The 13,093-nt window shown below is 35.5% G+C and overlaps 1 protein-coding gene across 1 annotated transcript; it reads right to left on the bottom strand.

The window, feature by feature from the left end:
- Positions 1 to 1,847: 1,847 nt before the first annotated feature.
- LOC309508653 (uncharacterized protein) lies at positions 1,848 to 8,472 on the bottom strand. Its single transcript, XM_082183160.1, has 7 exons — positions 7,960 to 8,472; positions 6,883 to 7,144; positions 5,268 to 5,300; positions 5,129 to 5,161; positions 4,962 to 4,994; positions 4,203 to 4,350; positions 1,848 to 2,935 (listed from the first exon to the last, which is right to left on the bottom strand). The coding sequence occupies exons 2-7, from the start codon at positions 7,130 to 7,132 to the stop codon at positions 2,830 to 2,832; spliced, it is 603 nt and encodes a 200-aa protein (XP_082039286.1). The 5' UTR covers positions 7,133 to 7,144; positions 7,960 to 8,472; the 3' UTR covers positions 1,848 to 2,829.
- Positions 8,473 to 13,093: the final 4,621 nt, after the last annotated feature.

The following is a 13,093-nucleotide window of genomic DNA, read 5'->3' as shown; positions in this document are numbered from 1 at the left end:
ATTCCATAATGATGTAATTTATTCAATAAGATTTCAAAATCAATAGTATCAAACGCCTTAGATAAATAAATAAAAAATACCAATACTATCGCCTTTATCAATGGCATCATTGATCTTTTCAATCAGATCGAGTACAGCCATGCATGTAGTACTTTCAAACTGTGTCAGGCAGAGAGGTGTAGAAAGGCGTGAGGTGAGAGAGAGATTGGTTCACTGGGTTCACTGGGTTCAGCAGTGTTGGCACACTAATCTCTCTCTCACCTCACGCCTTTCTACACCTCTCTGCCTGACACAGTTTGATTAATTAGTATTGCATGCAGCCGGCCACCATTCCCCTTACGGCTCAAACACACACACAGGCTCTCCCTGCCATTTCTCTTTTACTCTTTGAATCATAAAAATTTGATGGGAAACCAAAATGGATGAGAAAATTTCCCTGCGAACTATGCAGAGTAATAATGCAAAAGAACAATGATAATGATAAATACAATATATTATTTTTTAATCAGTCTCATAGCTTGGGATCTATTGGGAATTGTGGACTGTTCTACCTTTTTTTTTTTTTTTTTTTTTTTTTGTCAGGTTGTAAAATTCAAAGCTAATAATGCGAAGCTTATCTTTATAAAGTCCATACTAATACAGTTCCATGTCAGGATTGAAATTTGTATCACTTTGTCTTATTCTGCATCAAGCATTCTTGGCAGACAGTTTTTTTGTTTTTGTTTTTAAACAGCGATTATTAAAACATAACAGACTGCAGTTTATTGATCTATATTTTCACATTTGCACAAACCGTTTACAACGAGAGCTGTTTTGTTTTTATTATTTTATTATACTATTATAGTATTTATTCATATTTTCAGTTAGCTTTTATTTTAGTTTCCATTTAATTTTCATTTAAGTTTAGTAATTTTGGTATGTGCGTTTTGTCTTTTTTATTTTATTTTTTTAGTAATTTTAGTACTTTAGTACAACTTAAACACTACAGTTAGTTGCCAAAGCAACATAAAAAAAAATTCATGTAATTTTTAATTGCATTTATAAATTTATAATTTATAATTTATTTACTAATTAAAAAAAGAGTCTTATGTTGCACGGGTATGTTTGTGGCAATAGCCAACAAAACATTGTATGGGTCAAAATTATAGATTTTTTTTTAGTATTTTAAGTGAAGATCATGTTCCATGAAGATATTTTGTAAATTCCCCACCTTAAATATATAAAATATTTATTTTTGTGAATGGATGCAGCACTGTCGCCAATAGAAATGGACAACTTTAAAGGCAATTTTCTCAATATTTAGATTTTTCTGTACCCTCAGATTCCAGATTTTCAAATAGTTGTATCTCGGCCACATATTGTCCTATCCTAACAAACCATACATCAATGGAAAGATTATGTATTCAGCTTTCAGATTATGTATAAATCTCAATTTAAAAAAAAAAATACCCATAAGACTGGTTTTGTGGTCCAGGGTCACATAAAAGCAAATTAAAATTAGAATGGTAACCATCTGACTGTGTTTCCCATCTGTGTGCAACAGAGGGACTTGCTTTTGGAATAGCTTACTACACCATCTGTTGGTTCTTGAAAAGATTGCAGGCCAACAGTTATGTTTTTGTTGTTGTTGTTGTTTTATATATATATATATATATATATATATATATATATATATATATATATATATGAGGGTGTATACTGAAGAATGTAGAATTATTTCAGATACTATATTGCTAAAAAAAAAAGAAAAAAAAAGAAAGAAATTAATTCAATATCAAACAAACATGCAGAGCACAGATCAATGGTACTGGCATGATTATGCTTCACTGATTTTATTATTTACAGAGCAAATGATGTAAAAAATGTATTAATGTTTACATATTTATCCTCATTGAAATGGTTGTTGTTCCAAAATTACACAGAGCCTGAATACTAATTTTTACACAGATAATTTCAGCCTCTCTTGTCCCTTGAAATTGGCTTCAGAAACATTTATTCATTTCTAAATTAATGTAAATTAAAATTGTACACTCATTTAAGTGTAATCAAATGACTCAATCAGGCTGCCCTGTAAATCTCTCTGGGGAAAAATCTAAATTACAGGAATCCAAACAACATGTAATTAAGTGTATAGGTCATAATCAACAAAATGACTGTTGATTATTGCAGTTGGATTCAGTATAAGGTTCACTTGTTCTTTCTATGAATAACTCACTGTATTTAGCTAGATTTATTCAAACCATCTAATAACCTTAATTTTATTATAATGATAATAACAGTTGTTAGCACTGAAACCCTTCATGTAGAGAGGCTAATTGAAAGGTTGAGGCTGATAGGTGAAGATTAGTAGAACTGGGTAGCATAGCAATATCTAAGCATATAAATGTTGATAAATGTAACATTTATAACATTAACCCTAACATTAGACTGATATCAAAGCTGTTAGTTCACTTATTTACTTTAAAAGTTCATACTTAAGATACATTAAAATGACAAAACACTAAAAGATAACTGATCTACATTTACAGGCAGAGTTCTGACAGAAGTTGAATGTAAAGCTTTAAAGCGGTTATTAAATATGTTTCGTACAATTTTTCTATTTGTAAATATCTTAATAAATATTTTATACAAAGTGAACATTTTAGCTTTTACATTCAGTTAAGCAATACATTTAACTATTTGAAATCACTTTTTTAGAGACTTGTGTTGGAATTTAATTTCACATAGGCTGGAAACTACTGTGAAATTAAATTCTGACATATCTCTTTTTCTTATACCCATTAGATCCCATTAAATTCAAAGACCACGAGGGACATGTTTGCATCCCGATCACATGCGCTTGTAGAAAGACAAGATATTGTTGCAGTTGGGGCAGCGATGCTCAACATCTTTACAAGAATCCATCCAGAAAGGTGCTAGACAGCACGGCCAGCACCTGCAAAACAGACATGAGAATCAATCAATCAATCAATCAATCAATCACCTGTCTTAAGGCCCTTTCACACCGGATGCGTAACGGAAAAGTGAATAGTTTGTGTGCGAATAGTTCACGTCAAAACCATTCACATCAGCCGCGACGCGAATTTGCGACGTCTGTGACGTTCAGAGCTTCAACATTCCAAAACTTTCGCGCCGACAGCTGAGAAAACATGGACACTTCATCATCATCATCATCCAGTGAAGACGAGCTTTTCATTTTCTTTAAAAGACAGAAAAGAAGGTTTTGGGTGCACCCAATCTTAAAGAACAGAGAGTCTGAAGGGGAGTATGCTAATGTCCACTTTTAGTTTCCTTTTCCTCTCTCCCTTTTCTCACACAGGTGTCCCTGAGGTTTTTCCACAGTTTTTTTTTTGTAGCCTATACTAAAAGCAGCCCTAAATAGTCTCACTACATTTTGTTACATGTTCAAAGTAAACACGGTCTCTGTCTCTATCTTTGACGATATAGTGTTAGCTTTCTCTCAAATGTTGTTTAGCCTGCTAGCCTACAAAGCACAGGACTATACAACAACTAAAACTATCACACAACATACTCACAGTCGAGATAACCGAGTTGGTTGGCAATGCTACGCCACATATTGTCTTTCAAATCGTTGTCATTGTAGTATGTGATTGGCTGAAGCCTTTTCTGTCGGCGCAAAAGTAAAAAAAAATCGGCATCGAAGCGAAAAAGATAAGTCATTTTTTTCGCCGCAGCGCATTCGCGTTCGGTGTGGAAGCACTCATTACACAAACAGCTGATCAAAAAATAAAACTATCGCGCGAATTATTCGTACGTCAATATCGCATCCAGTGTGAAAGGACCTTAAGTCTGTCTAATTGACTTGAACTAGGCCTACTGTAGTTGCTCTCTAATTCTCTGTTCTTCAAGACAAAATGATATGATGTACTGCAAGTGTTTTATGGTGTCCCGTTGATATTGAAACTTTCAACAAGCCTACTTTATCTAATAAGGGAGACCAAGTACACTCTTAAAAATAAAGGTTCCAAAAGGAGTGATGCAATAGAAGAACCATTTGGGGTTCCCCAAAGGTTCTTAAAATAACCATTTAAAAAATCTAAAAAACCTTTTTGTGGAATGGAACGGTTCCATGGATGTTAAAGGTTCTTCATGGAACCATCATTGCCAAAAAAGAAGCTTTATTTTTAAGAGGTGTAGTAAGTTCTATGAAATGATCAAGGAGTAAGAAGGTTGAATTTTACCCAATGAGGGCAAGGCAGCCGCAGGCCATCCAGGTCATGAGTCCGGAGTAGTGATCTGTTATAGTGATCACCTGGTGCTTACAGTGAGGGCACGTGGTCTGACCAGGTAATTCACGCAGGCTAGGCAGCATCACTGTGGTTGTTACGGCTGTAATGCACACAAACGCAATAAATTATCCTCTACTTCGACTAGTTAGACAATCGAACAACTTAAATGGTAACATTGCCATATTGTTTCCTTGTTTGTCAATTTTTGATCTTCAGGCAGTGGAAGGGCTTTTGCTATTTGTAGGTATCAAGTTGATTATCTCACATTTGACTTTAAATGGTGTGTAGTATTACACTGAAAAAAAAAATGGTGTAGGATTTACTTTAAAACAATTTTCACTCATAAAATGCTTGTGAATTTCACAAATAATTGCGAAGAAACGGCAAGTCTCACATTGAATTGTAACTGTCACATTGAATTTCAAGTATCACATGTAATTCAATGTGAGACTTAATACTTGTAGTCCAAAGCATCAAGTTACTAAATCATTGTGATACTTGATACTTGTAATTCAATGTATCAAGTATCACATTGAATTACAAGTGTCACATTGAATTACAAGAATCACATTGAATTGAACGTGAAGTATTGAAGTAGAAAGATTGAAATAGTATTTTCTTGTAAAACATACTCCAATAATCATTAAAAATCATTAAAAGATTACAATAATTTAAGTTGTCTGAGATTGATAGTTGAAAACTGAAACTTACTTGTAGTTCTAGGATACATCCCAGGGTTTGGACCTTTAAAAAAGATTTTAAAAGGCTGCTATTGCACTAATTCAATGATTTACAATAGATAGAATAGTATTGAGTCATTTGTAAGATTATCTGCTGAAATAACTGTTTGAGATTGATCATTTAAACCTGTAACTTACTGGTAGCTTGAGGGTACATCCCAGGGTTTGGACCTAGAAAAACATTTGTTTTAAACATGATTAAAAGATTGTTAATGCCAGTATAGTAACTTAAGTCTGGAGCTTTTCTTTCGTTTGATAGTTAAAAACTGCAACTTACTGTTAAGTTGAGGGTATATCCCTTGATGTGGACCTTTAGAAGAAGATATTAAAGCTGTCACTGGCAGTAGATTCCTTTATTTTATCTTAAAAAGTATTACCATAATAAACCACTGCTGTCATGCTCTTTATAGCCATCTTATATCATTTGATCAACTTGTGATTGTCAAGTCACCTTTATTTATATAGCACCAGTGTTGTATATATTACATGTAACCTGGATTGTATAAACAGATTCCAAAAATTAAGTACTTGTAAGTACATTATATTATATTACGTTTTAAAATACTTGTAATCAGAGTTACTTTTTTTATACATGATCACATATTATTCATACAATGGCAGTAAATCATTGATAATGTATTGATTATGTTTCATGTTTAAAATTGTCCTTTCTGAAAATGCAATAACGTTTGTATACATTCAGAAAGTCTTCTAGTTTTGCGAAACTGCACACACATACCAAACACTAGTCAGGTCGCTATAATTGCATGGGAAACTTAGGGCCCTGTAATACATTCGGCGCAATGCAGCGCCAGGCGCGATGCAAGTATCTATTGCTAGTTTCAGCCCAACGCAGTTATCATTTTCACGTCCTGCGCCATGTTGTTTAAATAGCAAATGCATTTGCGCCCATCTGTGCACCCATGGGCTGCTGGTCTGAAAACGAGGTGTGTTCAGGTGCATTGTTGACGCACTGCTATTTTGAGGCAACTGCGCCATTGAACAACTGAAACCTGGTCTAAAGTCAATGGCGCAGTATTTATTTTTTTTTGTTATTTGAAGAGCGCGTTAGTAATATGCGCCTATAGGCGGGTGCTTATTATTATTCTCTGCTTATTGCTTATTCTAAGTTATGTTCTGTCACAAACATGCCAAATATTAAAAATAAAAGGATTACAATGTAAAAGACTATTGTGTACATAAAGATATGGTGGAATCCGGCTTGTCCCATAGATAGTCTGCTGCTGTAACATTGCGCACGAGCAGATCCGTTTCAGCGTCCAGTTTTTCGGCTTGCAAATTCCGCCATGCAAATAGCGAATCCGCCATGGCGCGAGAGCAACTGGCTTTTAAAGGGAATGGGAGATGAGACTCTGATTGGTTTATTTCACGTTACGCCCAAAACACGCCATTACTCGATAGGGACAACCCTTTTAGACCAGTTATTTAAATGATCAATCAGTAATTAGTTTAACCATGTATTGTCATGTCTATGGAGGGCTTTTTTATTTCAAACACATTTTTGCTATAATTTCTATTATTTAATTATTAGCTTTTCATTAAACTCACAAAGCCCCTGCAGTTCCTTCACGAACCCATGTTTGGGAAACTCTGACATATGTTTAATGCCGTTCATGTGGTTGATAACAAATAATGGAATATATGTATTTCTCTATGTATTTTTATATATAAATATGGTACCTTTCTATTCAATGTGACAAACAGGTTAGGTCAAAAGTAATCTAAAAGTAGTCTGATAATATCACCAAAAAAAATTGAAAAAAGTTGCTAAATTGTATTTTTGAATAATGTGTTACCATTGTCTTCCTTCATATTATATTTTATAGGCTTTTTACATCGTTCCACTTTTAAGAAATGAACCTGAAACATACCTCCCTGATAGTTTGGATTGGCTCCGGGCTCTGGGTACGAGCTGTATCCCATATTAATATTGGGATATGGAGGTGAGTGGTAACCTGGGTTATGGGACACATCTTGTCCTCCGTAATCGACTGGAAGACCTGGATAGGGTGGAGCAGATTCAATAGCCTCAAAGGCTTCCAAAGCTTCTATAGCCTCCAAATCCTCCAGATATTCAACCGTTTCCAAGTCATCCAATGCAGCTTCCTCTGTCTTATCCATATTCTTAGTTCCCTAAACAATAAGTCATAGCAGAATGACACAGAAAATGAGTTACAAGTGAGGTTTGCTGTAGTTCTTGGGTGTTTGGACTACTTGCACACCAATGCAAATGCCAAAAAAAGACGCATTCAAATCTTTACAGTCCATCCAAATTCCATTCCAGCATGGAAATGTTCTGTTTGTAAAGTATTTTGCACTGCTTTTCCTTTTGGTCATGGAAACAGACCTTAGTTTTCCACCACATCATTAAGACCAGGAACTGAAGACATATGAAGTATAGATATTACTATAAAAGGTTATTGTGTCCCTAATAACAAAACTCTTTTTTCTGTCTAACTTTCTCTGTTTTGAAGTCTAAAAAAGAAGCGAGATCACAGTAAATGCTTGATGAATGCAAAAGAATAACAGCAATGATGAATTTTCCTTTTTTATAAATGTGAATTCGGGTTGATTGGAACCATTTCAAGAACACTGTTTCCCAACAATGAGTCTTCTAGACTGTTTCTCTCATGCTTTGTCAAAGATTTGACAAATAATTATTTCTGTCATCATTCACACAAAGTCAGAAAACTGAGCTCTTAGACACAGATTGCAAATATACTTTAAAATTGTGCCATGTGTAATTATATAAGGAATAATTGAACCATTGAATCATTGAAAATGATTGCGACTAACTCATAGTTCTTTCTGGCTAACTTATCAGTCAACTGTTGGTCATTAGATCATATCTAATTAACCAAAGGAAAGTTTCACAGATATATCTCTCTTCTGTATATTTATCTTTATCTCTTTCCACAATGATAAAATCTGTGTCCAGACCAACTTACCTACAGGTCAGTGAGGTTGGATGTTGTATTTTATTGGAGACCAGAAGAAACCGAGTTCAGGAAAAGGAGCAACGGGTGTGTATGAGTTCTAGAAGAGGGTGAAGAAAGGAAGCAAAACAGGGAGGAGATTTTAGACCGAATCCAGACCATATACTCTTCCGGTGATACTTTAGATGACTCTGCTCAGACGTCTAACAGAAATAAAGTCAGTCTGGTTAGTAATAAGTGAAGCTGGTAATGCTGTTTGTGGAGTTGTTTAATCCTCCTCTGCTGAGATCTTCACAGATTTAATGTCTTCTTTTCTCTTCAGTTGATTTCATCTAAGACTGTGTCTGAAGTCAGTTGTAGTTCTTGTGTTTCTGCTTGTCTCTTTTTCTGTTCTCTTCTTTCCTTCAGTGATTCTGCTTGTTAACAGGCTTATTAAGGCTGAGATGACTCTATATTTAATATACACAGACTTTGTGGCTCAGATAAGGTCCAGTTCTGGTTTATTTCTTTGCTCTTGGCTGACATGTGGCATTGCTATGGCCTGCTTGTGGCCCAGGGCTGCGTTTCCCAAAAGCATCGTAAGCCTAAGTTGATCGTAAAAACGATCGTACGACTGATCTTAATATTACGGTCTGTTTCCCAAAAGCATCGTAGCTTAAGTAGCACTTGAAAATCTTCGTAGATCTACGAGTGCTCTGGAGTAATCGTACATCACCAAGTTCATCGTAAGAAGACAGATTTATGAGGACACCTGCAGGACAACCGACAGATTACACCTTTAACTTTATTCAAATGCAATGTGATTATAATATATGGTTTGATTGTACTTTATTGTACACTTTATTACTCTTTTTTTGTTGTTGGTTAAATTAATGTATAAATTAAATAATTAAAAAGGTCAGAAAACAAAACAAAAAATAGAAATAATTTAATCTAATAATTTTAATCAAAATTAAAAGAATGAACAAAAAATAAATAAAAGAAATCCTTTTAATCTGTTAAAAATTACATCTTTGTTTCACTCTATCTCCTCTAAAAGGACATTAATTTCATCTTTTTGAAAGGAATCTTTATTTTTTATTTTATTTTTTAGCTATTTTGTCAGTGCCTCCGCCTGTAGGTGCTTTATATAGACTTGTCTTGATTGCTAATCCACAACAGATGACAATTATTAGGTTAAACGTTCCATATAAGGTTATGTTTCAGCACTTCACGAATGGACAGCGACTCTTAAGTAGCACGTAGAGCGCATTCTCGCGCGTTCATGTTAAGTGCATTTTTGGGAAACGCTCGTGGAATTGCTGCGAGCGTTCGTAACCTTGCACGTAGAAAGCGCTCTTAAGAGCTAAGATACATCGTTATCGGGAAACCCGGCCCAGATCTGGCAAACAGGAGCGGTCCGCCCAAGTGCCGTCATTCCACGCTGCATGTGAGCCAGATCAGTATTCCACATGTGCCAGATGTGGACCGGATCTGGGCCGAAACAATGTTGCTATGTGGGTGAGATTGGTTTTCGATTGCTCAATACTAATTCAATCAACATACTCAATCGGGTGACAGTGGGCATGGAAATGAATATAGTTGTGAATTTTATCGAGAAGGTCTCAGAGCCGACATATTTCTGTGTCGTCTGCTTTTGTGCTTGTTTTTTTGTTGTTTGTTTGTTTTCTTATTCTGTCCGACTTCAGACCACTGACCTTTTTTTAAATCGTGGCTCTATATGATCTATGTTCTGCGGTTATTTATTCATGCTTATGCATTAGTTTGGTTTTCTTGAGCCTTGCCTTGCCATTAGTTTTGCTGCATGCAGAGTCATTTGAATATATTTGCATTCACAAGTTGTTTGACTTCTTTTGTTAAAAGAAGCAAATATAGTGATTAGATTATTGAAAATCTTCATATCTTATATGTGACCCTGGATCACAAAACCAGTCTTATGTTGCACGGGTATATTTGTGGCAATAGCCAACAAAACATTGTATGGGTCAAAATTATAGATTTTTCTTTTATGCCAAAAATCATTAGGATATTAAGTAAAGATCATGACCCATGAAGATATTTTGTAAATTTCCCACCTTAAATATATAAAACATTTATTTTTGTGAGTGGATGCAGCACAATCGCCAATAGAAATGGACAACTTTAAAGGCGATTTTCTCAATATTTCGGTTTTTCTGTACCCTCAGTTTCCAGATTTGTAAATAGTTGTATCTCGGCCAAATATTGTCCTATCCTTACAAACCATACATCAATGGAAAGCTTATGTATTCAGCTTTCAGATGATGTATAAATCTCAATTTAAAAAAAAATACCCATAAGATTTGTTTTGTGGTCCAGGGTCACATATATACAGTATATAATAAAAATGTACTTAATTTTTTATAACTTTTATATTTCACTATATTAACCTTGTATGGTGTATATATGTATATGTATCTCAGCTGTCAGCAATATTGTTTGTTTAAAGCAAAAGTCTATTTTGTAAGTATTTTGTATAGCTATAACTAATAATCGACCTTGCACTATATGGGAATTAAAAGGGCAGGCCTTAAGATAGCCAATGATGTGCTGTTTTTAAGTCATGACATTTGAATGTCCCTCCAAAACTCTTTTTCTCACTGTCACCCTCACACAGAAAACACCTGTTGAAGTGCTCCAGAAAATGCTCTAACCTCATTTCTAAACATCTCTTCATCAAGGGGGATTTTTTTTTTTGCAGCATCTTTGATAAGTAAATTAGATATTTTTATTCACAAATCAACTTTACTTACATAGTTTTACTGTAAATTGAGAAAATTTCAATGTTGCCATGCAATGCTGTACCACAGTGGAATTGCAGTAATGTATTTCCCCGTTGTTGTTGTTTTTCTATAGATGTTTATTGTAGTATAATAGTATAATATATATATATATATATATATATATATATATATATATATAACTTATTTGAAAAAATTGTTCAGGGTTAGAACATAATGCGTACCATAGAGGTTTAACCTTTATCCAATGACCTAGATACAAATTAGATACAAGTTTGAATTTAAATGTTTCCACTTTCCAGCACTAGATGTCACTGTCACCTAATTATTGTGGGCTGTTAAGATTGTTTTCATACCAGTTCAGTTTTTCTAACTAATGGATTCCAGCACTGTCAGCAAGATTGTTTGTTGTTGCAAGATTGAACGTACTGTGAGATGAAACATAATTTACATTCTTAAAATTTATGACACCTCCTTTTTAAATCTGCTTGTATCTAAATATTCAGTTTTGTTCAAAGAGATAGGAGTCCTTTCAAAAGAAACAAACAAAACATTTATTCACTGATGGATATACACTCACCTAAAGGATTATTAGGAACACCATACTAATACTGTGTTTGACCCCCTTTCGCCTTCAGAACTGCCTTAATTCTACGTGGCATTGATTCAACAAGGTGCTGAAAGCATTCTTTAGAAATGTTGGCCCATATTGCTAGGATAGCATCTTGCAGTTGATGGAGATTTGTGGGATGCACATCCAGGGCACGAAGCTCCCGTTCCACCACATCCCAAATATGCTCTATTGGGTTGGGATCTGGTGACTGTGGGGGCCATTTTAGTACAGTGAACTCATTGTCATGTTCAAGAAACCAATTTGAAATGATTCGAGCTTTGTGACATGGTGCATTATCCTGCTGGAAGTAGCCATCAGAGGATGGGTACATGGTGGTCATAAAGGGATGGACATGGTCAAAAACAATGCTCAGGTAGCTCGTGGCATTTAAACGATGCCCAATTGGCACTAAGGGGCCAAGGCATGATGGATCCATGTTCTCATTCTGTTTACGCCAAATTTTGACTCTACCATCTGAATGTCTCAACAGAAATCGAGACTCATCAGACCAGGCAACATTTCTCCAGTCTTCAACTGTCCAATTTTAGTGAGCTCGTGCAAATTGTAGCCTCTTTTTCCTATTTGTAGTGGAGATGAGTGGTACCCGGTGGGGTCTTCTGCTGTTGTAGGCCATCCGCCTCAAGGTTGTGCGTGTTGTGGCTTCACAAATGCTTTGCTGCATACCTCGGTTGTAACGAGTGGTTATTTCAGTCAAAGTTGCTCTTCTATCAGCTTGAATCAGTCGTCCCATTCTCCTCTGACCTCTAGCATCAACAAGGCATTTTCGCCCACAGGACTGCCGCATACTGGATGTTTTTCCCTTTTCACACCATTCTTTGTAAACCCTAGAAATGGTTGTGTGTGAAAATCCCAGTAACTGAGCAGATTGTGAAATACTCAGACCGGCCCGTCTGGCACCAACAACCATGCCACGCTCAAAATTGCTTAAATCACCTTTCTTTCCCATTCTGACATTCAGTTTGGAGTTCAGGAGATTGTCTTGACCAGGACCACACCCCTAAATGCATTGAAGCAACTGCCATGTGATTGGTTGATTAGATAATTGCATTAATGAGAAATTGAACAGGTGTTCCTAATAATCCTTTAGGTGAGTGTAGACTGCCTTCAATATATAGCGTTCAGTTTTTCCACTTGCAAATTCTGTTATGTAAATAGCGAATTCGCCATGACGTGAGCACAACTGGCTTTTAAAGGGAATGGGAGATGAGTCTTTGATTGGTTTATTGCACGTTACGCCCAAAACACAGCCAGTACTCCTTAAGAGAATTGAGATAACCCTTTTAGACCATGCGCTGAGCGCGCCGACCATTTTTCCCGTCACTAAACTAGCAAAAGATTCAGACACGCCCTGAGTGCACTTGCGTCGTGTACTTTAGACCATGTGCTTAGATCGTTAAAATAGGGCCCAATGGGTTTAAAAATGGGCAGTTAGAGTTAGCTCTAATTTAATTTTCTCGTGAACTTTGAGGCAGGCTGTGTCTTCTGTAATGTCTTTAAAACCAAGTGGATATCTCGGGCAGGAATTGTTGTTTAATTGGCCTCTAAACCAGCCTTCTTCCATTGAGTAATTGACATTTTTATAAAACTGATAGTTCGAGTCCTTGGTTATGTTTGGCTAATTCACTTCCAAAGCTGTTGTTAAATACTCTTTATAAAACAGATAGTTCTGGTCCTTGATTCTGATTGTTTGAGCCACAAACATACACCTCTGACCTATCAGTATTACTTTATCCAGTATTTTTATTATAACCAT

Source organism: Leuciscus leuciscus (assembly GCF_965113295.1).
Source record: "Leuciscus leuciscus genome assembly, chromosome: 1".
NCBI classification, from domain to species: Eukaryota; Metazoa; Chordata; class Actinopteri; order Cypriniformes; family Leuciscidae; genus Leuciscus; species Leuciscus leuciscus.
The sequence above is the reverse complement of the archived record's forward strand: the minus strand, read 5'-3'. Positions and strand labels throughout refer to the sequence as shown.

Coding starts and splice junctions, on each gene's coding strand:
- LOC309508653 (XM_082183160.1), bottom strand. CDS start 7,132: ATGGATAAGACAGAGGAAGCTGCATTGGATGACTTGGAAACGGTTGAA. Junction 4,995..5,128: donor GATGTACCCTCAAGCTACCA/GTAAGTTACAGG, acceptor TCTTTTTTAAAG/GTCCAAACCCTGGGATGTAT. Junction 2,936..4,202: donor GGCTGCCTTGCCCTCATTGG/GTAAAATTCAAC, acceptor TCTGTTTTGCAG/GTGCTGGCCGTGCTGTCTAG.